Source organism: Molothrus aeneus, chromosome 1, assembly GCF_037042795.1.
Source record: "Molothrus aeneus isolate 106 chromosome 1, BPBGC_Maene_1.0, whole genome shotgun sequence".
Classification (NCBI taxonomy): domain Eukaryota; kingdom Metazoa; phylum Chordata; class Aves; order Passeriformes; family Icteridae; genus Molothrus; species Molothrus aeneus.
In genome coordinates, this window is record NC_089646.1 from 87833133 (window position 1) to 87857615 (window position 24483).

At 38.6% G+C, this 24483-nt stretch overlaps 1 protein-coding gene across 1 annotated transcript in view; it reads right to left on the minus strand.

Moving 5' to 3' along the window:
* Positions 1-24483, minus strand: part of MOCOS (molybdenum cofactor sulfurase) — a 206045-nt gene that overhangs the window by 8005 nt on the left and 173557 nt on the right. Inside the window, exons 8-13 of the mRNA XM_066545896.1 lie at positions 23865-24308; positions 16849-17011; positions 10651-10732; positions 6441-6565; positions 5750-5855; positions 1661-1787 (exon numbers count right to left, since the gene is read on the minus strand). Coding sequence (XP_066401993.1) covers positions 1661-1787; positions 5750-5855; positions 6441-6565; positions 10651-10732; positions 16849-17011; positions 23865-24308 — 1047 coding nt within the window. The remainder of the gene's footprint in view (positions 1-1660; positions 1788-5749; positions 5856-6440; positions 6566-10650; positions 10733-16848; positions 17012-23864; positions 24309-24483) is intronic.

The window sequence follows — 24483 nt, forward strand, 5'->3', positions numbered from 1 at the left end:
TAGAGCTTTAAAATGGAGAAGGACAACATATTGCACTTTCACTTAACACTGTTTCCCTAACTTTAGCAGTAATTTCTGTACATTACAGAAATTATGTCTCACAGTATATCCCAGTATACACATTCTACTTTTGTAAAATGTGCCATTAATTTCAAAAAGGGCAAATAATTAAACTGTACACTTAGAACATTTTATGTGCTGATCTGAAGTGGTATTTCAGGTTTTAGAGAGGCATCTGGACTGCCTGTATAACTCTTCAGCGTAATCATCAACATCAAACATCAGGTCTTTTAGAAAATTATTTTCCACAGCTCTATTTTTTTAATTTAAAGAACAAGACAGAGAAGGATTTTTTTTTCCTGCTTTACTTTGTTCAACAGCTTCTACTATTTTTGTGGCATAAAGAAACATTAACATAATTTCTACTGTTACTACATAAGTATCTGAAAAAGGACCTAGCAGAGATGGGAAAAGACAATGCAAGTTACATAAGCCTTTCTATTTTTGCCTTGTGTTCCTAAAGTATATCAATGCCAGAAATAGGAATGCCTTTTATTTTGTAGTTTTACAGTAACTTATCAACAGGATCCTCAGCTGAACTCCCCAATGTAACTCCAGCCTCCAACAAGCTATACACCATGGATTTTGTTCTTTTTGTTCCTCATTTCTTATTTATAGCAATTTTTCCTCAATTTTCTGTAACTTATATTGCAACTTACTGATCAAAGTACACATAAGAAGAGAGCAGACAAGCAATATTTTCCACCCTTGCTGAAAAAGTTTTTTTACAGCATGCTGACTAGAAAAAAAAGAGTGATGGCTATCACATCTTCTAGATTTGACCTCAGTACTCCTGTCATTCACACTTAAATGATAATCTCTAAGAAAACAACAAATAAGCCACTTTCACATCCTAGGCAAAGCATCTTCAAATACAAATTTCACATCTCTTGGCCAGACAAATTCAGGAGAATATTTAATACATGTGTGCATCATTCCCTTAGGTGTCATGTAGCTTTTACAGATTCTTTGTTAAGAGCTTTTCTTGAGAGAATGTATTTACAAACAAGGTCTGACTCTTCAGCATTTTCCTTACAGTACAAAGGACATTATGTTGTTAGCTATGAGCATACAAAAAAACCTTACCAGGCTAGAATTAGAAACATTCCTTGAGTGAAGACTAGGATAAGATGTATAAAACAGAGGGCAATAGACCATGACTGGTCATCACTTGTATTCATGTCCAGTCTTTGGCCATCAGTTGCTTGATTTGCAGTAACGTGAGGTTATGTTTGGACTACTGTGCTAAACAGCTACAAGTATTCTTTGCTGATGTGCTGGCTAAATATGTGCTGTAAACTTCGCCTAAAAAACCTGATTATTATTCAGTTCAGATAGATAAAGATAAGAAACGCTATGAACTATGAAATTCAATAGAAATGTGGAGAAATATGGCAAAACCTCTTAAATATACAGAAGTATGTTTGTCACGGGACACATCACTTTTTTTTTTAACACACTTCATAAATTTCACCTGCACAAAGTGTGCTGCCCATATTCTTTGATTCAGGAATCAAAGCCTTGTAAAAATCGGTTTGTCTCCAGGAATCAAAATGCTTTGTGATACCCTGGGGCACAGACAAGAGAGAAAAGGTCACACCTGGAATTGCAGAGCACCTATTGAAATCTCAGCCCACTCCTCCTCTTCAAAGGACTCTGGTGCACTGATGACAATGTTGGCACGGAAACGTCGGATCAGTTCCTCTATTTCCAATGGCTCCTTCAATCTGTCTCACAGAGTCGACAGAGCAAAAGAAAAAATAAAATTATTAACTAATTTTGCACTAGATGTTTGTGCTGGCAGACTCTGGTGGCTCATGTGATTAGCAAATGCTTCTCCAGAATAACCTGGACCAAGTTTTATTACAAAGGCTATGGGAATGGCACAAGGTAATCAACTAGAGTTTGTAACCTCTCAACCATAATATATAACCCTCTAGGTGGCTTCTTCAGAGGTGTAACCTGGAACTATAGGTATGAAAACATGTAGACAGGTGATTGTGAATCATGTATATGAGAAAATTCCCATATTTTTATCATATGTAATGCTAATGGTAACAAGTAAAAAGATATTTTCCGTTAGTAATCATTTAACTTGTTAAATATTGTAAAAATAGAAGCCTCTAGAACCAAAGTCAAATAAAATTTTATTCTGCACATGCTGCAATGTCAGAAGGGACAAAACCAGTAGTTGCTGAAGGTGAAAAAGGCCAGTAAAATAATTTTATGAGAGATATATCATCATATTATTATTATTTGCCTTTGGGAGGCAGCAGATTGCACCAAACGATAGGTGTTTTAAAAAAAATTAATCTCTGTGTGGTGATATCTCCCCCTCTTTACAAGCATTTGAGCTGCCAGAGTGTAGATTTGTGTCAGTGTGGAGAATGTATATGAGACAGAAAGAGCAGCAGACTGCATACAAATATCAGAAATCTTGCTGCATCTTTGAATTGCCGTTCTTCACTTTTCTTCTAAAGGAGAACTTGAACAGTAGCAGAAAAAAAAAAAAGACAAAAAAAGACACTGTAAATTTGCCAGAGGGTTCTCAGTGCCACAGTTAGTGGAGAAGAAACTTCTTTTTGCATTAGCTGTTAAGGACTTGAACCATTTTTGATACTCCACAAACTGTACTCTGACAACTTAGTGATATGACATCCTACAGCAAAGGCAGAAACCTGGGTAAGCAGTGAAGAGAGGCATTTCTGTCCCAAAAGAAAAAAAAATGAAGAAAAAAGTAAGGACATACAGTTTAAAATGTATTTCAGTTAGAGAAAAACCATGCAAAATCAAAGTACATTGAAAACTTCACATCAAGCAGTCTTGGCAGAGATGGCCTGCTAGGTGATAAAAAAGAGCTTGGTTTTATTTTAAACAGTCTGGATGATCTTCTCTAGCAGACAAAACTGCATGAAGATAATCTGCCTGTGCAGACTTTCAGTCAGACCACAGAAGCCAAGCTCCACCAAGCCCCAGTGTTCACAAGGGCTCCAGCAGCCTCGGGGTAGAAGGTGAGATGAGAAGCTGCAAGGCTACAGGATTTCCCTCAAGATCCCACAGTTAATCCCATGGCTGAGACACAATTTGTAATGAATGCAGGAGGTGGGAGCCAAGAGGAAATGTAGATTATGCCAGTGCTCATACAAACAAGAAGGAAAATAGCAGTTACTTGTGAACACATTCAATTATGCTGCTGTGCTTCCCAGCTTTGCTGTGGGCTCTTGGAGTTTGGTTGCAGTGGAGCCTCTAGTTTTGACTGTGTTTCGCAAAATCTAAGCGCCTGACACCCCAGCCTGCACTGGGAGCATCAAAAGCCCAGTAACCTCAGAGCTAGGCCTGCAGAGTCCTGAGACAGCTGCTAAAAAAAACTTCAAGCTCCTGTGAATCTACTCCTTGCTGCTGAACTTGAAGACTGCAACGCCCCTACCCGACCTCTCTGCCTTCAACATACTTGGGCTCACATCCAGAATACTTCACCTCTCTTGCACCTCCCCCAGCCCTCAGAAATGCTTGTAATCACTTGGCAACGTGTATCCGAGTAAATTTCCATTATTTCTTCTGCCACAAAACAGGAATTGGTTGGATGGAGTGGCAGGTACCTTCATCCCGCAAATACCAACATGGACCTGTTTTGAAAATCAGTGTAATGTGCCAAAGTCAGCCTAAGTGCTTTGGATTTTCACAGCAGTGGGCTCTGCAATGAAGAATGCATTGCCTCTATTTAACAGGCAAACTTGAAAATTAATATTTATATTCTCAGGGTTACAGTTCTAACAAGAACATTTGAGAATTAGGCCAAGCCATAGGGATTTGCCTGGAGGTAACCTATAATGGAAACAGCATAGAGACAAATGTCTGCAGGTACATGTAGCCCTCCAACAGTATACTGGATTCTAATTTTTAATTGAATTGCTGTTTTTGTTTTAGATCACCTCTCAAGAGCCAAGTGCAAACTGGAAGACTAGTTTTTACTTATGGAAGATACAAAGTGAAATTAAAAAAACTTAATTGAAAATTGAAATTGTTTTGCAAAATTTAGCAGGTTTCATTTAAGCAAAACTGAACTCAAATGCCAAGAAGCTAAATAATACTCTCTAAAAATCCTTCAATATTTAATAAAGACCCATAAGTGCAGTTCTTAAAAGTACATTGGATAGTTCAATATTTGGAAAGTCCATACTCCATAATTTAGTAGCAGTGCAGAATGAGGATGCTGTATATCTGAATTTATTTCTCCAGCACCCAGAGAAGGCACTGCATGGCAAAATGCATGGAAGGGAGGACACTTCCAACTCACACTGCAGAGTGAGAAGCCAGATGCTTCTCAGTCACCACTGCAGCTCTGGTCACATCTGGAGTTTCCTTTGAGGAAAAGGAGATTACAAGCCTAGTTGTGCTGGAAGATATTAGGTGTAAAATCAGTGATTGATCTGATGTTGAATGTCTTACTGAAGTTCATTGTTCTCCTTTGTCCTCACTTGGTGCTTCTTAGTCTTATCCTTGTACTCAAATCCTGTATCTGGAAAGTTCCACACTTATGGAAAAAGCCCATCCTGAGTGAGGGATGTCTGCAAGAAGTGCCCTCCCAAGGAGATGTAACCCAGCCAGTCAAGCCTCACAACAAGACATTAATTGTCACTGAGAAAGGGTAGTCAAAACACTGAGAGATGGACTGCTTCAAACCTTTTCTACAATTCTACAATAATTTCCCATGATATCCTAAAATTGCCCAACAGTCTGCTCCAGAAGAAGGAAAATCCTCAGACAATGCAAGCCCCAGTGGTCTTGGTGATGCTTCATCCAGTAGGTTGTTTTAAATCCTGAAGCGATATACATATCCTCCTGCAAATATACAGATACATATATCCTCTTCTACTCAAAGCAGGAATTTTCAATGCAGGGGATGTGCTTGGTGGGTGACTTAAAGAAGAGAAGATGACTCCAGTAAGAAGCAAGAGAGAAGTTTTAAGAGACAGGAAAAGAGGGCTCAGAGACAAATGCTGGGGGTGTGGGATGCACAGATATAATGGAGGACTTGAGGGAAGATTTTTTGTGGAATTTGAACCTTTCCTAGTTATAGTCAAGAAATAAAAATTTCCTGTAGTCAGTATATGAAAATTTGTTTGGTAATGGGTTTGTAATCTTTGAACTATGGACTGACTCAGTGTTTCATTTGCTAATTTATGTCCCACTTTTGTATAAGTAAAGCCAAATTAAATTAAGAAATAAAATTATTCCAATCCTGAAAATACTTTCAAAGTATTTCTGTTGTGCATATTCTAAATCTTAATAATTCTCATGGGAGAGAAATGGTTCAGCCAGACTTTATATTTTTACCTGCCAGACAATTTATGTTGAGAAAACCTCTTTATCCTTGTTCTTCTGACAAATAGAAGTTGGCTGGTTCTCAATATCTTTCCACCAAAACATTTGACAAAAAATTCATTTAAATTTTCCTAAAGATGACTGGTAGACAGATGATGCTCATGCTTTTAATCCAAATTTTCAGAAAACATAAAATAATTAGTAATTATTTTTATTTTTATAGCAGTTTAGTAGCTATATATTTTTTGAATGTTGAAAAGTAACTATCTCTACATTTCCACATAAAACACCTATATTGGCATCTTATGGCAAGATTCTGGAATCCAAGATCACTGAGAGACATTTGGAGATAGAAGCATCTTACCTTGCAGAAATGTGTTCTTTCAGCTGCAGAATGCTTGCTACATTTATCAGGAGGTATTGTGCTTCATTCACAAGAGAGAGTGAGATGTTTGTAGCAGATGACAGACCTAAAAGAAAAAAAAGAATCAATCCAACATTCTAAAATGATCATAAAAATTAGTAATTTCACCTCATCTTTCCTTTGACCTCTTATTCATTCTCATTACTAGTTTATTCATTTGGTTCCAGGCACTAAGGAAATATTCCAAGGATGCCCTCCAACCTGCAAATGGTTATGAAGCAATGCAGTTAGAAACTGAGACAGAGGTGAGATTTTACCAAATTTGTAAATTACTTTACAAGAGCAATATCTATGCATTTTCAATACTCTTTCAAATATTTTTGTAATGAAATTTAATCTCTGAATAAATTATTTGATTCTTCATGATCATTTTTCTAAATGGTTTCTTTGAGTTTCCAGACAAAATCATGGTCATGATAATAACTTCCCCCCATACTGGCACATCTGTACATCTTCACCAAATTTAACAAGTAGAAGGGCATCAAAAAGTCAGTTTGGGTATAAACAAAACTACTAGATCTATACTGGATAACTCTTTCAGCCTTTATCAGGGTACCTATATACTGTGGGAAGTACATGAGCTTGATTTTTGCATAAGGAATCACAGATATTTTTAAGGATGACAACATACCTTTTGTATTTTTCTGATGTGACTTGCTTTTCATGTCTGAATTTTGTCTTATCAAGCGACACGGACGACCAAGAAACGCAGAGAGCCAGCCAGCAATTCTTTCCCCACAGTCATACGTTTTTACCCTATTACAAGAAGAGAGGAAGTTTAAATTTGATTGACTAAACATTAATTTGCAAAACAGAAGTCAAATTGTGAAGATGTTTATTCTGCTTCCTTCAATACAAAGTACAGAATCTATATTGTCTGATGAATGTCTGATGTGAAGGTCTGCATGACTCTAACTCCCCATTTCCTCAAGTTTACTCCTTTCCTCTTGAAGTTGACTTTCACAAGATCTAATTTAGTTTAGTATGGAAAATTACTATAGAATGAAGGATTAATCATAACACTGAAGACACTGAGTCTGAAGTACAATAAATGGTTGCCCATATAACACCATTACAATACAGTATTATGAAATAGTCACACTCTGGTCTGTACTTTTTGCTAAAAACAAAGAGGAATGATCTGAGTTCAATTTAAGACTGTTTTGCTGTGTGTAATTTTTAATGATCCCATCAGGTACAATGATGTTATCTCTCTAATTTAAATCATGTTTGTACTAACATTTCATATTAAAACATGGCTCCCCTAACAGAGGCCAAGCATCTCTCTAAAGATGATTTCCATTACTTGTAAAATGTCTAGTGAGTTATGCAAGCTGGCAATAGAATTGCCTTCTATACCTGGATGCAATCTTCCCTAGAGGGACTTTGAAATCATCTCTCTCAATCCAAGAAGGCCACTGATGCTGTTTGACATTAGATTCCTCCACCCTGAGTAAACTTAATGTCATTTAAATCTCCCAGACATCTCGTTTAAATTAGTTGTCTGGGTTTCACTCACAGAGAATGGAATGAAGTAAGTAGTTCCCATCTATATTAGACCTCAGGATGGGATGACCCTCACTGTGGAAATGTTCAACTCTCTACTGACCACATAAAGAGATTTGACTGATACCTAACTTTAAATGTAAGAGGAATGTGACTTCTTATGCTGACCTAGGAAAGATTCCTATAGCAAGTAAAGTGAAGTAGTTGTGTTCCTATTCTCACCCTGATGTCCTATCCAGCCTAAGAAGTTGATCTGTGTGGAAACCATCTGCTTTGTGAAACAAGAAAACAGCTACTCACAGCAAAAGGTGCTAAACTCAGGACTGAGAGGAAATTGGCTTGGCTTTACAAACTGCTCTGTTGTGTTCAACTGAATTTCACAGGTACAAAGCCAGCAGAAGTGAAACTAAGGAGATTTTATAATCCTGCATGGTCTGGTATCTCTTCAGTGCTTATTCTGAATTTTGAATTATGGTGCAGCTCTGCATCCCTCTCCCCACTCAGAGTGGACAGATGTCAACCAGAGTTGCATCTACCCAGTGATGCCCTAGAACTGAAATGGTGTTCTGGTATGAGTATGAGATGCAGGCACTGTGTCAAGAAGGAGGCCAAAAGGTGAGTGTCCACATGAGATTTCACAGTCTCAACTGTGTTAGGAAGAAGGCTGTTAATGAGAACACATGAATCTTCCATGATAACAGTGCAGGTGAAACAAATTCCTCCAATATTTTTTCCACCTTCACAGAGGTTCTAGGGGTGTTTAAAATCTCTCTTGAGCCAATTGCCTCTGGCAGCCTGTTGGAAATTAATACTGTATAAATCAGGAAGAAAGTTTTGCCCTCTCTTTATACACTTATTGTTTTGAGTCACAGTGGCTGAGTTGGAGACTCACACCATGCTTCGTATTTCATCAAATGTCACTGTGTAGTTTTTGTATTCCAAAACAAGTGTTTTCAAATTGCTTTCCCTTATTGTCATTTTCTGAGCAAGTACCATCATCTCTTCAAGGTCTTATTCAAAGTCATTCTGTTGTAGCTCAATCCTACTTGTTTTCTGCTTGTGTTTATTTTTGTGGAGTATAACTTTACATCTGTCAGCATTACATTTCATTTGGCACATGTCAGGCAATTTATAAAGGAGAGCCTATTTCTCTCTGATTTCACTTGCTGTTTGCCTTGAGTTTCCCACTCATCTTTCTATTATGTCATTTAGCTTCAGTGCATTACAACTGGTCCCTCTAGCAGGGTAATTTACAGAACAAGAAACAAGGACAGATGAAGTCTGAATATTGATCCCATGGGATATAATACAACAGGCTCAGTTCACCTTGTTCTTAACTACACCTTTGTCTTCTACTACTGCTACACTTGCCTTGATCTCTTTGATATTGCAGCCTGTCAAAGAGGAGGTTGTGTCCCTCCTTATTTCAGTAGAGCAGCAACCTTGAGCATTTAGAGTCTTCTTCAGCATCAATCCTATCAACATTGCTTCTACTTTCATCATTTATGTCACTGGTAGACATTGTACCAGAAAGCCAGGTCCCTCTGATGTGAGCAGCCCCTGCTGGGATGAAGGCTAACGCTGATGAATTGCTTCAGAAGGGAAATTTGGGCTCATTAAACTTCCGCGGCTGCTGCGAAATTAAACTTCCTCACATGACTGCTTGCAGATTCTACATCATGTACTTTTCTCAGTTATCTCAGTCTAAATTCAGAGTAAGCCAACAGAACTGGATGAAATAACAGCATCAGAGCACAGAACTAATAAATAGAAAATACATTCACTAGGCATTTCTTTCGAAAAAAAGCCTTTTAACAAAGACTTTTGGCTCCACTGCTCACCTTAAACATGTTGCAGAAAAGACCCCTGACCACAAATCACCTCCTGTCCTCTTGCAAAGCACTGTTTTTCTCATTATTTTTGGCCCTGGAGGCTCCTCTGCTGAAACACTGGAAACTGGCATAAATGGCTATTGGGTCTCTGAGCAGTTTCAGAGGCTCATCAATGTTGTTCACTCATCCTGCTTTACTTCTTGTCTTGTTTATTTGCTAGTCACAGTCCACTCCTTGCAATTTGCTTTCACAACCGCTTTCTTGTTCATTCTGTTCTTTCCTTCCTTCACAGAACTCTAAGAAAGTTTCCCATGAAAACTTCCAATTTGATACAATAAAAATGACACAGTCAGTTACATGAAAGAGAAGCTACAATAAACAGTATGGCAACAAATTTTATGCACACAGAGAGAAAGATAACTCAGGCTGTTTTATAGCCTGTAATAGATGGGCTTTCCATGGGGAGGCTAGGGATGAGTCAATACTAAGGGAAGTGGGACAGATGGTTAAAACAAATGACTCTTGGGTGGGTTCTACTACCTGGGAAAAATACACTTCTGAGGAAAAGATCCTCTTTATCATCTGAATAGGTAGTAGAAAAGAAGGAGAAGATAATTTTCTGCATGGCTCCATGGGGAAATTGCCAGGTCTTCTGCTGGTTTGTTTATGTGTTACTCAGAGAAGCAAATGTAGAGGGCTACAAAAAATTAGTATACCTTGGTGAAAGGAGGACATAAATCTTTAAGTGGCTCTTTTAGTTGGATTTACCAAGAGACTCATTGAAAAGAAACATAGTAGATAATGCAAATGTACTTTAGGAAGGCACTTGATACACTGCCACTCAGAAAACTTAATGAGACTGCAGGAAGTTCTTAGAAAATATGATGAATAAACACTTAAGTTTATGGATAGGAAATAATTTTATTCCTAATGTTATATTCACTAAAGTGGTATGTCTCCTGATTGGAATTAATGTTATTTAACTTACATACCTGCAGTCAAGATTGTTAAGGGGACACTGAACAACATGGGTGGTCAAAACAAAATTACAAAGGGTTGTAAATATGGAAAGCTGTTTATAACTTTAGAAGGTTCTAGCAATTTTAAATCCGTGCAGTATGAAATGGGCAAAGCTGCTAACATCATCACTATTAAATGTGGGAACTGAATTCAAGTCCTTCTGAGAGGTAACTGGGAACACCTCCTTTTCTCATGCTTGGAGCAAGTAAATAAAAAGATCTCACTCATTAAAGTGAGGGCAAAGTCAGTTTACTGTACTGTCCTTCCTCTCCCTTTTTCATGTTTTAAAATTTTTTACTGTTTTCTATCAGACATGTTGGGCATCCTAACTTACTTATTTAAATTGGACCACTCTCCTGGTCCACTAATCATTCATTGCTTTCTACCATTTTTTCAAGGACTTCAGTCTGTGTGTACATCTGTTCACATCCTGAGTGCCACTACAGTGATTTTCAGCTTCAGTACCTCTCTGCTCTCCCTTACCTGTGTGAACAGACTTTCCTCTCACAGATCACAACCTCTTTTCCAGTATTATCTTCTAGTGGCACAGATATTGGGTCCATGCCTAGGTGGGAAGACAGAAAGTCATATTTAAATAAAAAAATTATGAAGAATGACAGGATCATGAAAAAAGTTCCTATTTTTGCTCCTTTGCACAGTCACAGCAGCTTCACTAACAGCAAATTAAAAAATCTTTTTTCTTTTTGCTAGAATTATATTCTCTGCCGGCAGGTGGCTCCAAATGATAAAACAAAGTGCAAAGGCTGCAGATGACCTTGGTACTCAAAGCATATTTAAAAAATAAACAATTTCAGCTTTGAGTAATTTCCTTCTCTGTTTATCTCAGGCAACAAAACCGGCACAGAATTATGGCCTCAGTCACGGTTTCTGTTGAAATGATGGTTCCTCTGACAAGTCAGGAGATGATGTTAAACACTATCATGTTGGAGTAGAAGGACTGAGTGATCTGAAAGATGAAAGATGGAGGAGGGGGGAAGAAATAAAAGAGGCACAGTCTGTTTAAAAAAAGAAATATTCTGTGAGACAAAACTACGATAATTTAAAGACAAGACAAAATGTATGGAAAACTGCAAATGAGACAATTATTTCCATCTATTCATCTCCAAGTTTAAACCAGCTGAGGATTCCATGGTAATGATCTATTTTAACTTCTCCCACATTTTTCTCATCTTAAACAGAATGAGTCAAAGATATGGAAAGAGTACTGTAGTTTGCTAGAACCAAAAAGAAAAGCTGTTCTACTTTTCTTTCTGTTAATTGAAAACAATAATGTTAAATGAAGAACAAAGTGTTTTACTGTGTGACTGCAATGAATCCAGCTTTTCCATTACACTGCAACACATATTAACCAAAACTTTGACTACGCCCCCATTTCCCAGAATTGTAACTACATATTTTGATATTATACAATATTGTAAAACAAACAAAAAAAAAATCATGCTCTACCAGCTCTGTGATACGGTGAAATCAAGTTGGCTTATTTTCTTCTGAAGAGTAATAAAACGTAGATCAGATTCATTGTAACACCACTATCAACTCTGTTTCATGCATGTTTTACAAAATAGAAAGTGGTCTATCTCTTCTTTGGTTAATTATGTTAGTGTATGTCGTAAGTGAAGACAGAGGGGGAAAAATTGGGTTCACTTAAGAAAATAATACATGTAAAAAATGCTTTGAACTACCCTGTAACAACCTGAAAAAAAGCCAATGTTATTATCTTATCAACTAGAACTCTTGGGCTTTGAAACAATTAAACATTAGAATCATTCCTTCTGGAAAAGACGAGTTTGAAATATTTCATCCTGCAGCACTCTTAACTCTTACATCTTTCAAATACTTCCTAAGAAAGGCATACTCACAAAATTTCTTAAAATAGAATTTCAGGGCTTTAAAAAGGCTTTTATACACCAGCAAGTGTATCACATTTTTATTGAACAGTACGCATTTTACAGTGATGTTTAGGTCAGTTAAACATTGTTAATTACAATTTTATTCTGTCTTTAAGGCAAAAAAAATAAAGTAGAATATTGCCAGTCACTAAAGTGCAAAAGCTGTCATTCTCCATGGTAATTTGCTTGATAATAAAATTCACAGATGTGCTCACAGTATTAATATAAAAAAATCTTATCGTTATAGCTCCTATTTTCAATCAATGAGGAAAATTAGAGATCTGTTATTTCAATAGACTGAAATATAAACCATTCATGTATATTCTTTCATCAGTGTATGTACTTAATTCCCATTATTTTTATTGGCAGTAACACATGACTATTTGAAGGCACAATAAACTCCATAAAGTGCAATTAGCTGCTCAGTTTTGCCAGCATCTTTCTACTCCAATATTTTAAGGTGCTTCCTCGACACTCAGAATTTCTCCCACTGTGCAGTGACAAACTAATGCTCAACTTGCCAGAGTAATGCTGATTGTTAGCTAAAATGGAAAGAGAGAAATAAGTCTTTTCCAGAAATGTATTCTCAGCTGAATTCTGTTTGGCTACACATTTGTGTAGGTCAGGAACAAGTGCGATGTAATCTGTGCTCCCACGTATTTGATGGAAGAGGACACAGAGATTTCCCTTGATTCTCACTCCAGTAATAGGGTTTCTGGAAATGAAGGCACTTGCTCCTGCCCACCTTTCAGTTACTGGGAGCCAAACCTCTAATAATTTCATTCAAGACACATGAAATTCTTTCTCTCCACGAAGTCTGATTTAGAGTTAGGTACACTGATTTTCTCAAACTGGGTTCTGTGATAGCAAGGCTTTGTTACACTCTGAACAGTAAACAAAATAGGGAATGCCTGTTAACAACCTCATTGCCTAAGAAAATAATTCTGACAAAATTAATAAATGGAGTTTCTCAAAATTAAAATCTCACTCCCTCTGAGGAAGAAAAGTACAGCCAGTGAGAGAGCACGAGAGCACGCACAAGCCTTTCCTCTCCCTCTACTCTCACTTAACCCCTTCGTCAGAGATCCGGGAAACACCTGGAGCTCCCCAGCTGCCATGCAAGCCAACTAATTTTGCAGGCATGCCAGGCAAAGATCCTAAGCCTTCAGGCAGCTTTGGGCTTGTGTAGAGTCCCACTCTGCCATCCTTGCTACCCACAGTGGATGGGTGGCACGATTGCACAGCTGGGTTGGTCAGACAGCAAGTTCTGCCCATGCACAGCTGGGGCTACAGAGACACCCAACATGCAGGGGTTAAAGAACAACACTGAAAGGGTGTCTCAGCAAACAGACAATTCAGCAATAGGTGTTGAAGTAGTTACAGTCACACTAAATCATGCTGACAAATTTTTCTTGGACAGAGAAGACAGAGAATATTAAGCCACATTGAAATAAAATAGCCATAAACAAATTTTCCACTAATGAAAAGTTCTAGAGGGAGAGGAACACGTGTGCCTGGAGGGGAAGAGAGAACAGACTCATTATGTTTTAAAAGTGGCACAGATAAAGTGTTCACCATAACCTAACAGTGTAACAGCAAAACGCTCCTAAAAACCGCTGCGTACCCCATCCACGCGGGATCCGCTCCTCGGCTTCAGGCACTTACCAGAGGCCCTATTCCAGCAGCATGCTCGCCTTAGGCTCTCTCTTTTGGAGAGAGGCGCCTCCAGCCAGCAAAGCACGCCCTGGGCGGAGGTGCGAGCCACAGGCTGCGCTCCCAGCGGGAAAAGCGCGGATAGCAGCGGAGCTGGCAGGGAAAGCACCGCGGGTAGGGCTCCTGGCAGAAGCGAAGCAGCCGCCGGACTGCGCTGTCACCGTCACCTGCAGCGCTGGGCTTGCACAGTCACCGAAGCAAGGGCATGGCAGAAATGGAAAGAACAGAGAAACTCAGCACAGGAACTGTGAGGGCAGGGGGAGGAGAGATGGAGGGAACAAAGCTCAGCTAGGAAAGATGCATGTGGCTGTGGCTGAGTAAAGGCAGTTCAGGTGGGTGGCCTTCCGTGTGGATGAAGGAGTGGAGCAGAAGGAGACCTGGAGGCGGCTGTCAGTCACCAGGCCAAGAGCTACAGATCTGAAATAGCATTGGCCACTGACACAGGCAGCCAAGGTTCTGAGCTTCAGAACAACCAGCCTGGCTCAAGAGAGTTCCACTGCTCCCCATCACAAGGGTCACTGCTGAGCTTCAGAACAACCAGCCTGGCTCAAGCGAGTTCCACTGCTCCCCATCACAAGGGTCACTGCTGAGCTTCAGAACAACCAGCCTGACTCAAGAGAGTTCCACTGCTCCCCATCACAAGGGTCACTGCTGAGCTTCAGAACAACCAGCCTGACTCAAGAGAGTTCCGCTGCTCCCCACCACATGGATCTCTGCTCACAGGCAGCATTCAGCTTCAGGCCCTATGTTTGCAACCAACTACAGACAGGCTGGAGGTGTGGTGACAAAAGCAGCAGGGATTAGTGTGGGATTTGTGAGGAAAGAGTCAATTTATTAAATTAAATTTGTCTGCCATGAAATTATTTAAGTGGAAGACATAACACTGACCCATGTTTGTGAAGGGATAAAAGATAAAGATTAAAAATTTAACACCAACAAACAAATAATGGATTTAGACTGCAGGTAAGAAGAAAGAAAACATAATAAATATTGGAACAACTTCCTACAGATTTATGTGCTCAGCCTTATCCTGCTGGTTTGTGTGTGCTCCCATCATTGTGCCATCTTAGGAGCAGTAAGCTCTGGAATAGACTCCCCAAGAAAAAGACTCCCATTATCTCACTGTCAAGAATTTTAAAAAATGCCACAGGTTGCAAGACCATCATGAGACTAAAAACCAGCAGGACTACTAAAAAAGAGGCCCCAGATCACCTCATGGGCTAGGACTTTGGTAGCTAGAGTCATTATACAAAGAATAAAATGACTCCATTCTTACACACTGGCTGTACCAAAGCAGGCTTGTAAATAAATGGCAATGACATTGCCATTAGAGCAGACTGATCAATTACTTTTGGGTAGAAAAATGATCGATGGACTTGGACAATCACTTCTGTGGGGAAATGGTTCTCACTTTCATAGGAAGGAAAGGCATATGACAGTGAAAATTCCAAAAAAGACACACAGTAAAATGTAGAATTTAAAGGCAAATTTCACCCTGGCACTAACTGTGGCAAGAGATTGTAAATCTCAGTGTGAAATGGGTGCCTTGACTGTCATTTTTGTCTGGGGAAACTTCTTCCTGACTCCCTGAAGTATGACAGGTCTTACTGACAGGTGTTATTGACAGGTGAACATACTAATGGGTAGGCACTTGTCTGAAAGAGTGCTAGCAAGGAAAAAAAATGAAGAACAGGCTCAAAATGGTCAGAAAGGAAGTGAGATGGTAAGGAAATAAATCTCTAGAAATAATTAGTTCTGAAGCACTTGATAATTTAAAAGTTGTGGGAGAAGGCTGTCTGTGCAACTCTACTATAGAAATTTGAGGTGCAAAGTGCTCCATGTAGAATTGAAATGAATTCATGATAGATTTTCAAGGAAATAGTACAGAGGAAAGAGACGAAAGCAGCAGTGTATGTGTCAGTGAGCAAGTCTGGAATCCCTAAGAAGAGACTAGTTTGTGTTTGGGATTGGAAACAGAAAATAGCAAATAGATAATTAGTTGAAGTATCAAAATGTACATTTGAGAAACCTATTTCAGACAAAAAGAATCAACAAGTCAGACTTAGTTCTATGGAGGGTGCTCAGACAGTTGGAGATGACAGCAACTCTAATGTATACACAGAAAGGAGACTGTGGTTACAGATCCACTCATATGGATTTCTAAAAAAGGGTGAAAAATCTGAAGACAGGTTCCCTTGTTTTGCTCTAGCTGCTGAAAATGTGGGCACGTGTATTATTAGGGGTTAAGACATGGGCTGAGTAAATGTGGGACCCCAGAGAAATGACGAACATTATTCAGACACATGCAAACTCAGCATTAGTAATGACTTCTGTGGAATTCAAACTTGTTCCAGTGTTCAGTGGCAATGGCACTGTTATGAAAGTAAATAATTTTCACCCCTGAGTAGTAAAGGCCTTTCTGTAACACTTTACATATTTTTTCATTTTTTTCCCCTCAGCAGTGAATAAAAAGGATTTTGATAATTCCCAGGAAGCTCAAACATCATAAAATACTTGCCTGCTAGTGCAAGTATTTAATTGAGTTAAATAATGTCTGGTCCTTATTTTATTTCATGTCCTTATTTTAATTCTGGTCCTTATTTTATTCACTAATTTCCACTGAAGACTTTACCCCTCTAATCACACAGATGGAAGGACGAAGAGAGATACAAAATGGGAATGTTTTTGTCCAAGGTGTTTAATGTTAAGACTTCTATTCCTTTACCTTTGCAGCAATAACAATCCCTTCAGGCTGTGGGACTTCATGCTGTGGAGAGACACTAGTCAGTAAATTTCCACTTCTATCTGTTCCTTTCTCCATCCTGGAGCATTCACTTTATGATTGCACATAGGGAGTCACTGTCTACTCTGTGCCTGCCCAACAATAAGTTAGGAAGCCCCCCCAAGGGCTTCATTGCCCACAGCTGGCACAGAACTTGTCCCTAAAGTCACAAGTAAGGATGCACAGCATTCAGTAGTTTGGTGGGAGCATGCAGGTGTCCCTGCCTAGAAATCTGACACCAATAAAGAAGGGAAGGAAAGGATATTGTTTACTAACCTTCTGCCTGAATGACCATAATTTTTTGCTTCAGATCAATTGAGGGGCTCACAAGACACAACCTTGGCTCCTGCTTCTGAGTCATGCAGACTCCATTCTGGTTTACAACCATCCAGTTGCGGTCATACAGCAAACCCTGGTTTCCTACGGGCCATTCTGTAACCTGGGAAAGCATTAGGAGGGGGTACAAGGGTTTAAAAATGTTTGCTGCATTAATAGATTCATGCTGAAAAGAGAAGAGAGGGAAAAGAATCTGTTCATCAAAGATATCACTGCACAAAGCTGACAAAAAAAATCAAATTACTGAAAGGTGTTACATATTATCATACAATTTAACAGAGTTATAAGAATAAACAATCTCTGAAGCACTCTGAAAGATGTCTTCAATTTTATACTCATCCATTTTTAGGACCTATTCCTCCAGAAATTTTCATTTAACTTAAAAAGCACAGAAATTTTATGAGAATTTTATGAATTAAGGCAAAACCAAACAAACAGAAAGCAAGAAAACGGTGAAATTTAAAATTCTGAAAAAACTTGTTTTTCATAAAATGGGACCACTTTATCAATTAATCCATTCGAGAAAATCTCTGCCACTGAAGCTTCTGGTTTTGCTGGGAGAATAATAGTTTCTTTAAATTCCCTTACAACAAAACACATTGTCTTCTTTGCTATCTGTTCTTCCATTATGTCTATAACAGCCTTTACATTCAATAGCCCATACAAGAATATTGTCCTTGCTTTCACATACATTTTTCTGGTGAAAAGAACATCTGTTTCTGATGCTACACAGATGGTAATCTTGAAATCCAAAAAGAGAGCAATTTTAGTAATGCCTTTGGGTGACATTAATATCTGCTTTCTTCTCCAGAATGTTAAAATATTAATACCATTCTTGTAATATAAAGCTGGCCACCAACATATTCTTCAGCTCACATATGCTTTCTAGTCACAGATGAATAGGGAGAAAAGTTTACAGTGGAACTTTGTTGAATTCTTATAGAAAAGCTGAGCACATCTCACATGGATTAGCCAACAAAAGATTTCAGCAAAACCCTATTGAGTAAAAGATATGTCAAGCACAGCTTGATGCTATGAAGAACAGCATGTCTGGAAGCACTAGCTAGATTAATTAAAAATCACATTTTTGTTTATCATGTGATCAACCCAAAACTTGACAGACCCTAAAATATTTCATTCTTATAAACTTTTCCTGTTTTTATAGAAGCCTGCAGCAGCACCAACTGCCTGACTATAGAAAGCTAAGGGCAGGCATGGTAGAACTGAAAACTTAAAGCATCAAAGCTGAAATAAAAACAATTCCATCACAGTGCAACCAACTATACTGAATACAGAAAATAGAAAAATAAAAATTAGGAGAAGAAATATGTTCTATCAACCCCCTTGATTTATAATATTATTTAGCAATTTTTAATGTAACTGGATAAAGTGGATGAAAATTCTGTGATAAATAGAAATTTTAGGTCTGACATGTCATCTGAAATCACATTATCCAAGAACCTCAAACTGTCAGCACCTCAGCTACATGAACCTTTTTCCCTGTATATTTTAGGAGAGGAATCAGCCCAAAGATTCCCATATCAGCTGAAGAATACACTTTTGTTCTTAGTGAAAATTATTCTTTGGAGAGACCAGCATTTTTGGTTATCCTGTATAATTAGATTACAAAATGCATTTGAAGAGCTGGTGATCATCTGAGAGCTGCAAGAATTTCCTGCTAACAAATCTCCCTTCCAAAAAAGAAGATCATTAATTGGTAATACATCCTCCCATGAATCCAGCAGATCTCTACAGGATTTGATAGATATTGAAAGCAGAATAAACTAAAAAAGCAGAAAAATAGAAGAAGACCACAAAGTTTCTCAGTTCCCTCTTGCAACATTCAGTTGTTTTGGTTCCACTTCAGGACAGCAATCTTTTTCAGGAAATAGCTTAAGCGTTTGCTTACCCTTCACTGAAGGCAAAAGGCATTATGAGCAAAATAAATCTTCTCTTTAATCAGATAGTTCTTGCATGCTGACAGGCATTAAAGGGTAATTCCAGCTAACTAGCTAGCAGATATTTGGAAATAATCAACACCTTCCATTCAAGATACCTCTGACAGGTTTGAAAGAATGGCAACTAACACCATGCTTCACTCAAACCACAAATGTGATGCAGCCCATGACTACAGGTCCTCAACCCATTTTTCCCTCTTCCTCTGGGTATTTGCCATTGCAGTGAGAGTCACGCACTGTGCCCTGCAGTGAGTCCCAGGCCTGTCATGGATGTTCTCTGTGCACTGTCAGGTGCCCAACTCCCTCTTCACTTTTCAGCTCACTTTATTGCACTGTATTGCTAGGACCCTGGTAAAGGAAGTTGCAACAACAAAATAACTGTGGCTGCCTTGGATGGAGAGTCACAGATGGCTGTGAACAGCCAGAGCTGGTTTGCTGCTAATACTGACACTGGAGATGACCAAGGAAGAACACATTCATTTCTCCTCTCAGCATCTAGGCCTGTGCAGAGCATATCCTGCCCTTATTTCAAAGGGGCTGAAGGGATTGTTAAATAAAGTAAAATGGAGCCAGTTAGCATACATGGCAGTGAGCAATAGTGCATTGTATAGCCTGTAATGTGATTCTCTGAAGTTGCCTGGCCATTTCTGGCTACTGGGACAAACTGAAAGCAGGAGGACAGAAGGAAAGCAGGGAGTGCATGGTTTTAGATAGATAGCTAATAGATACCAGCATAAACCTTCATTCCAAGCATGGCAGGTGATGATGCATATTAGGATCATTCAATTTATGGTCTCCTCTACCTGTCATGAGGATCATTGCATAATACAGCCAGTACTTGGTATTGTCCCATCTGCTTTAGTCCATCTTCTCCTATCACAAAATGAAAATATCCACTGCAAAAACATGTGGGGTTGTTTGGTTTTTTTCTTTATTTCAGATTTTTCTGTAAAATATTGTGTGCTGCATTTCTCCCATAGTTCACAGTAATGCCATCATGAAGGCCAACACAGTTTTTGAACACATTAAAGGAATCACTGAAAAGGCTTTAAATTATCTAAGTTTAAAAATTTTAGTGGTCTTACATATAATTTATCCAGTGATCACTAGGAATTTGCATTGTATTTTGAATTAAAAGCTAGTTTGTCTTCTCTGTTGAGATGCAATTTTTTATACTATGAAATCTACTGTAAGAATAATAAAGTTATTAATTAGTTATTAGTTTAAATTCCTAACCTCTTTCACTGGGCACATTGCATTATATAATTATGCAAAAGTCATCGACATGAGAGATGTTCCTGTTTAAAAATGCATGTTTAAAACACATTTTTATGCTGGAAAAAATAAAGTGGTCTGGGATGGAGGTTACTCCTTTGCTTTTCTCCATTTAATAAAATAATTGTAGGAAAAGAACACATATTTGAGAAGCTGAGCTAGAAAACTCTGCCCTCTGCTTCCTGCACCATGTGTACAAAATCCATGGGACAACAGTGGCCAGGAACACTCCACACAGTTCTGCAGAAATGACCTGACCTGCAGCAAGCTAACAATCTTCATGCCAAGTTTCATCCTCCCAGCTGCCAAAGCACTCTGCACTCTCATTTTCTCTGGAGGTCAAGAACCTCTCATACTAAACCACTTAGAATAGAACAGAAAAATCAGAGTTTGGGAGAGGAGGAGATTATGTGACTCTAAAGAGGAGATCAAACAGCTGTGAGTTCACACTCACATCCTCCTCAAGTTTGTCCTCCTGCCACTAATCATCTATCCTGCAACCAGCAACTCTGTGGGCAGATTTCAGTGGCAGATGGGCTGAGTCCTGCTCACAGTTATCTGGAATTTTCCACTGCACACATTATTTTAGGAAAACTCAAGTGATGATGTAGTTACAATAAAACCTAGTTACAGCACATGCTAAAGGTCTGACCTCCATACCAGCAGGAGGCCTCCACTTGAACCTACAAATCCATGAGCTTCTGATCTCAAGTATCAACGTATTGGAAGGTGAATGAATTTACTACAGCTCAGCATTTGAACCACTTCTACCTTTTCACATCAGCTGAGTTACCCTATAACTGATAAATATGGAGATCAAATTTTTAATTGGGAAAATACTGTTCTACATTTCCAGCAACAACAAAGTATTTAAAGCTATTTTAGATGATTTTTAATTCTTGGATTCCAATCAAAGACTAAAGCTACATGATTACTTTAGAACTACTTTAGAAGTTTATGCATTTCCTGAAGTAAGGAGATAATAAAATGTTAAGTGAGAAGTCTATGAAAAAAAAACACACTAAACAAATGGCAAAAGAATAGTTTTGGCTATGATTCAGTCTTTTCAAGATAAAGTCTAGAGATTCTGGTATAATCAATATTTTAGAAAGCAAAATGATTTCCAGGATTTGATTCCATTTAATTGTGGTAAGGTTTCTTCTCTAGCATGTCTTGCTTCACACTCCAGTGCATGTGACATACATTATTTTCCTGTTTCAAGGTGATACAGGCTGAAGCTGCAGTAATGACATATAAAAACATATATGCAGATACATATTGGAAGTTTCTGCACTCTGCAGGGTCTGGGTCCTGGCAGTCATGGCTTTCCTATTCTACTCTTTCTCATTGGGAAGAGAGTAAGCCACTTGGTGATTTAGAATGGGATTAATTGAGTTTTAAAGTTCATTTTACAAATGGTGGTCTGTAAGATGGTATTTTTATCTCTTCTATAGGCAGACAGTGAGACTGGCAGATCTTTCACAGGCTGGTTATAAATGTATGACAGGTCTAGAAGTGCCAGTCAGACTTTTAGGAAGAAAAAACATGAAGAACATCTGGTGGACAGGAAAAGTCACAAAACCAAACATATTTTTTGCAGGGATTTACTTCAATATAAAAACCCCTCAAAATACTCTTTTGACTTCAACTCCTGGCCTGCTCTCCCAATGCAGTGAAAGCCCTTTCCCAGTGGGTAACAACAATTTCCCAGTTGTTAGGTCAACTTCTGCTGTTCTTTTGCATGCAGTCATGTAGTTTCTATAAACCACATGGAAACCATATGGAAATGCATAAAAATTACTGTTTAAGTAGAGGAGGAGAAGAAGAGCTAAATGCTCTTTATAGTCATATTCCACTCCCTTCCAGTACCATACACAAAATCCAGTATTTATTTAATTTTCTGTTACTCTTTGGCAATACAGGCTCTGACAGTGCTTAGATTACAGACCTTTATTGTGGCTGAAGCTTTGTCATAAAACAATCAAAACAGACTTCAAAAATTACTCTAGACATGCAAAATTAAACCTCATAATGTAGTTGCAGATTTTATATCTGTTTTTAAATTATTCAGATCAGCTAGTGTTAGCTGCATAATCCAAGTTGCCTTGGATTCCTCTTGCAGTCAATGAAAAGAAACAGAAATATCTAGGAAAATTTATTTCTCCTACTGCAGATGCCTATTTTATGCTAAAATGAATAAGCAGGTATCCCTCTCTCACTGCTTACAGAATAGTGTTGAGCTGTAGAGGTGGAAGCTGAGGTAAGAAAAGTCCTGTTTTCACTCTGGGGCCCATTAACACATGCCTGGCACAAGCACTATGCATGAGGCATGGGGATTTCCCCCCTCCATATAGAACTGCAGTCCTGTCTGCTGGGGAGTACCAGGTTTGTGCGAATTTATCACCTAAAGCTGTTTCCCCTCACAGAGCTTGAAGAGGAGAAATCTGGCTCAGCTTGTGGGGAAACATAAGCTTTCTTTCATGCTGAGGTATGTCTTACCTGCTCCTGGGCACAATCACTTCAAAGCCTTCCTAGTGCTGAATGTTGTGGCATGTATCTCACAACACCAGCCTGCATGTCAAAAACAGAACTTAACCCCAAAGGTGCATGAGTACTGCCAACATATTTCAGCAGCTTCCATACTGGGCTTCTCTAATACAGCTATGAAAACTGCAACACTTCAACAAAGGCTAAAAAATTTTCGCAGGAAATGGGCAATTAATTTGATTTTCTAAACAGTTTGATCTAGTGGGAGGTTAATAAGGGGTGGAAATTGTTTGTTCAGGTCTCATTTGATGCTCAGGATTGTGTCTCTGAATTAAAGACATCATAAGCCAATCCAAATTTAAAAATACAGACGTTTGGTTGATCACTTAATAGTGTTTAATTGCCCAACCACTCTGCACTGAGAAAGAAAAAAACCAAAACATTATCAAATCAGCTGAGAAGCCCTATTTGAAATTCAGGAGATTCGTCACTGGATTTGACCCCAATTTTCTCTCAGATGTGCGACACTGACCTACACCAGTAAGTTTTTGTAAGGAAAGTTATATCATTATTGATATTCATTAAATCACTTCCCAGTATGGTACTAAGCAGAGTCACATCCTAGGTCATGTGTGGGCCATACACCTATTTCATCATGCATTATTAAAAAAAAAAAAAGTCACAGCTAAGGTGATGATATTATTAACTTGGTAAAAAAGCAATTAAAATCTTCAAAGAGTGAACTTTCAAATAGCACAGCAACACTTAAATGTCATATTTCTGTTGCAAATGTATTTTTAATGATAACATTTCTTTGTAATGTAAATCAGCCGCCTCTCAATTATAACATGTTAATCAAGTTACTTCTCAATTGCTGCCTACCCTTCAATGCCTACGAGTCCATCACATGTCATTCTGTAAAAGCATACTAATTATTTGATTATATTTTAGTCAAGTTTTGCAAATCCAACTATTTTCTTCAAGACAGCACATTACGTGCAGATTTGCCAGTTGTGGGGGAGGACAGAGCAGAAGACACATTTACCCCTCCCCTGTAACTTCAGCCTAATTCAAAATTCTTCAAGGTAGCCTAACATGCGGGACTTGATCCCAGAACCTGGAAAAAAGGAAACATGGGTACCCACACCCTGCTTCCTGGTATGTCATACACACAGGTCTGATGAAAAACACAAGGCTGAGCTGCACAAGTAGTTCCGAATGGCTCAAAGCACATACCTCAAATGCAGAGCAGGATTTGATTGGGTAGAGGTAAATTTTGGCGATGGTGATGGGCTTGCCACCTTTTCTACACGTTGGCACTGCAGTCTCAGAAACAGCTGCCCTCATGCTTTCTGCCTCAGGTTCTGGTGGCTGCCAGCTGCCAGTTGTCTCTGCCTCAGATGGAATATTCCCGAGTTCTCTGTCAGAGATTTGCAGTATTGGAGACAATTCATCTGCCTTGTTAAATGAAAGGTGGTCATCTGGAACAGACTCTGTCGGCAGCTTTGTAACAGACTGGAGAGGAATCTCAGCATCCGAGTTGGAGAGTCTGGTGGCTATGATGAAATTCAAAAAAGTCTGTGCATCTTCAAAAGAAGACATGTAGCCAAAGGATATTCTCACAGAACCAGTGGGACGTCCATCAAGTAAGTCTATGTTATCTCCACAGACATGGCCAGCCTAGTTTGAAATAGGAAGAAAACCAGAGAGCTGTCATGATACTTTGCTTTATTTCTCTCTAATTTTACCTAGTTATTAATGAGTCTCTTAATTCTAACCTGAAAAACTGCTGTAAAAAATAGAAGGTTAACTCATCAATACAAAGAGAAAATGAAGAAAATACCCTCAATCATCT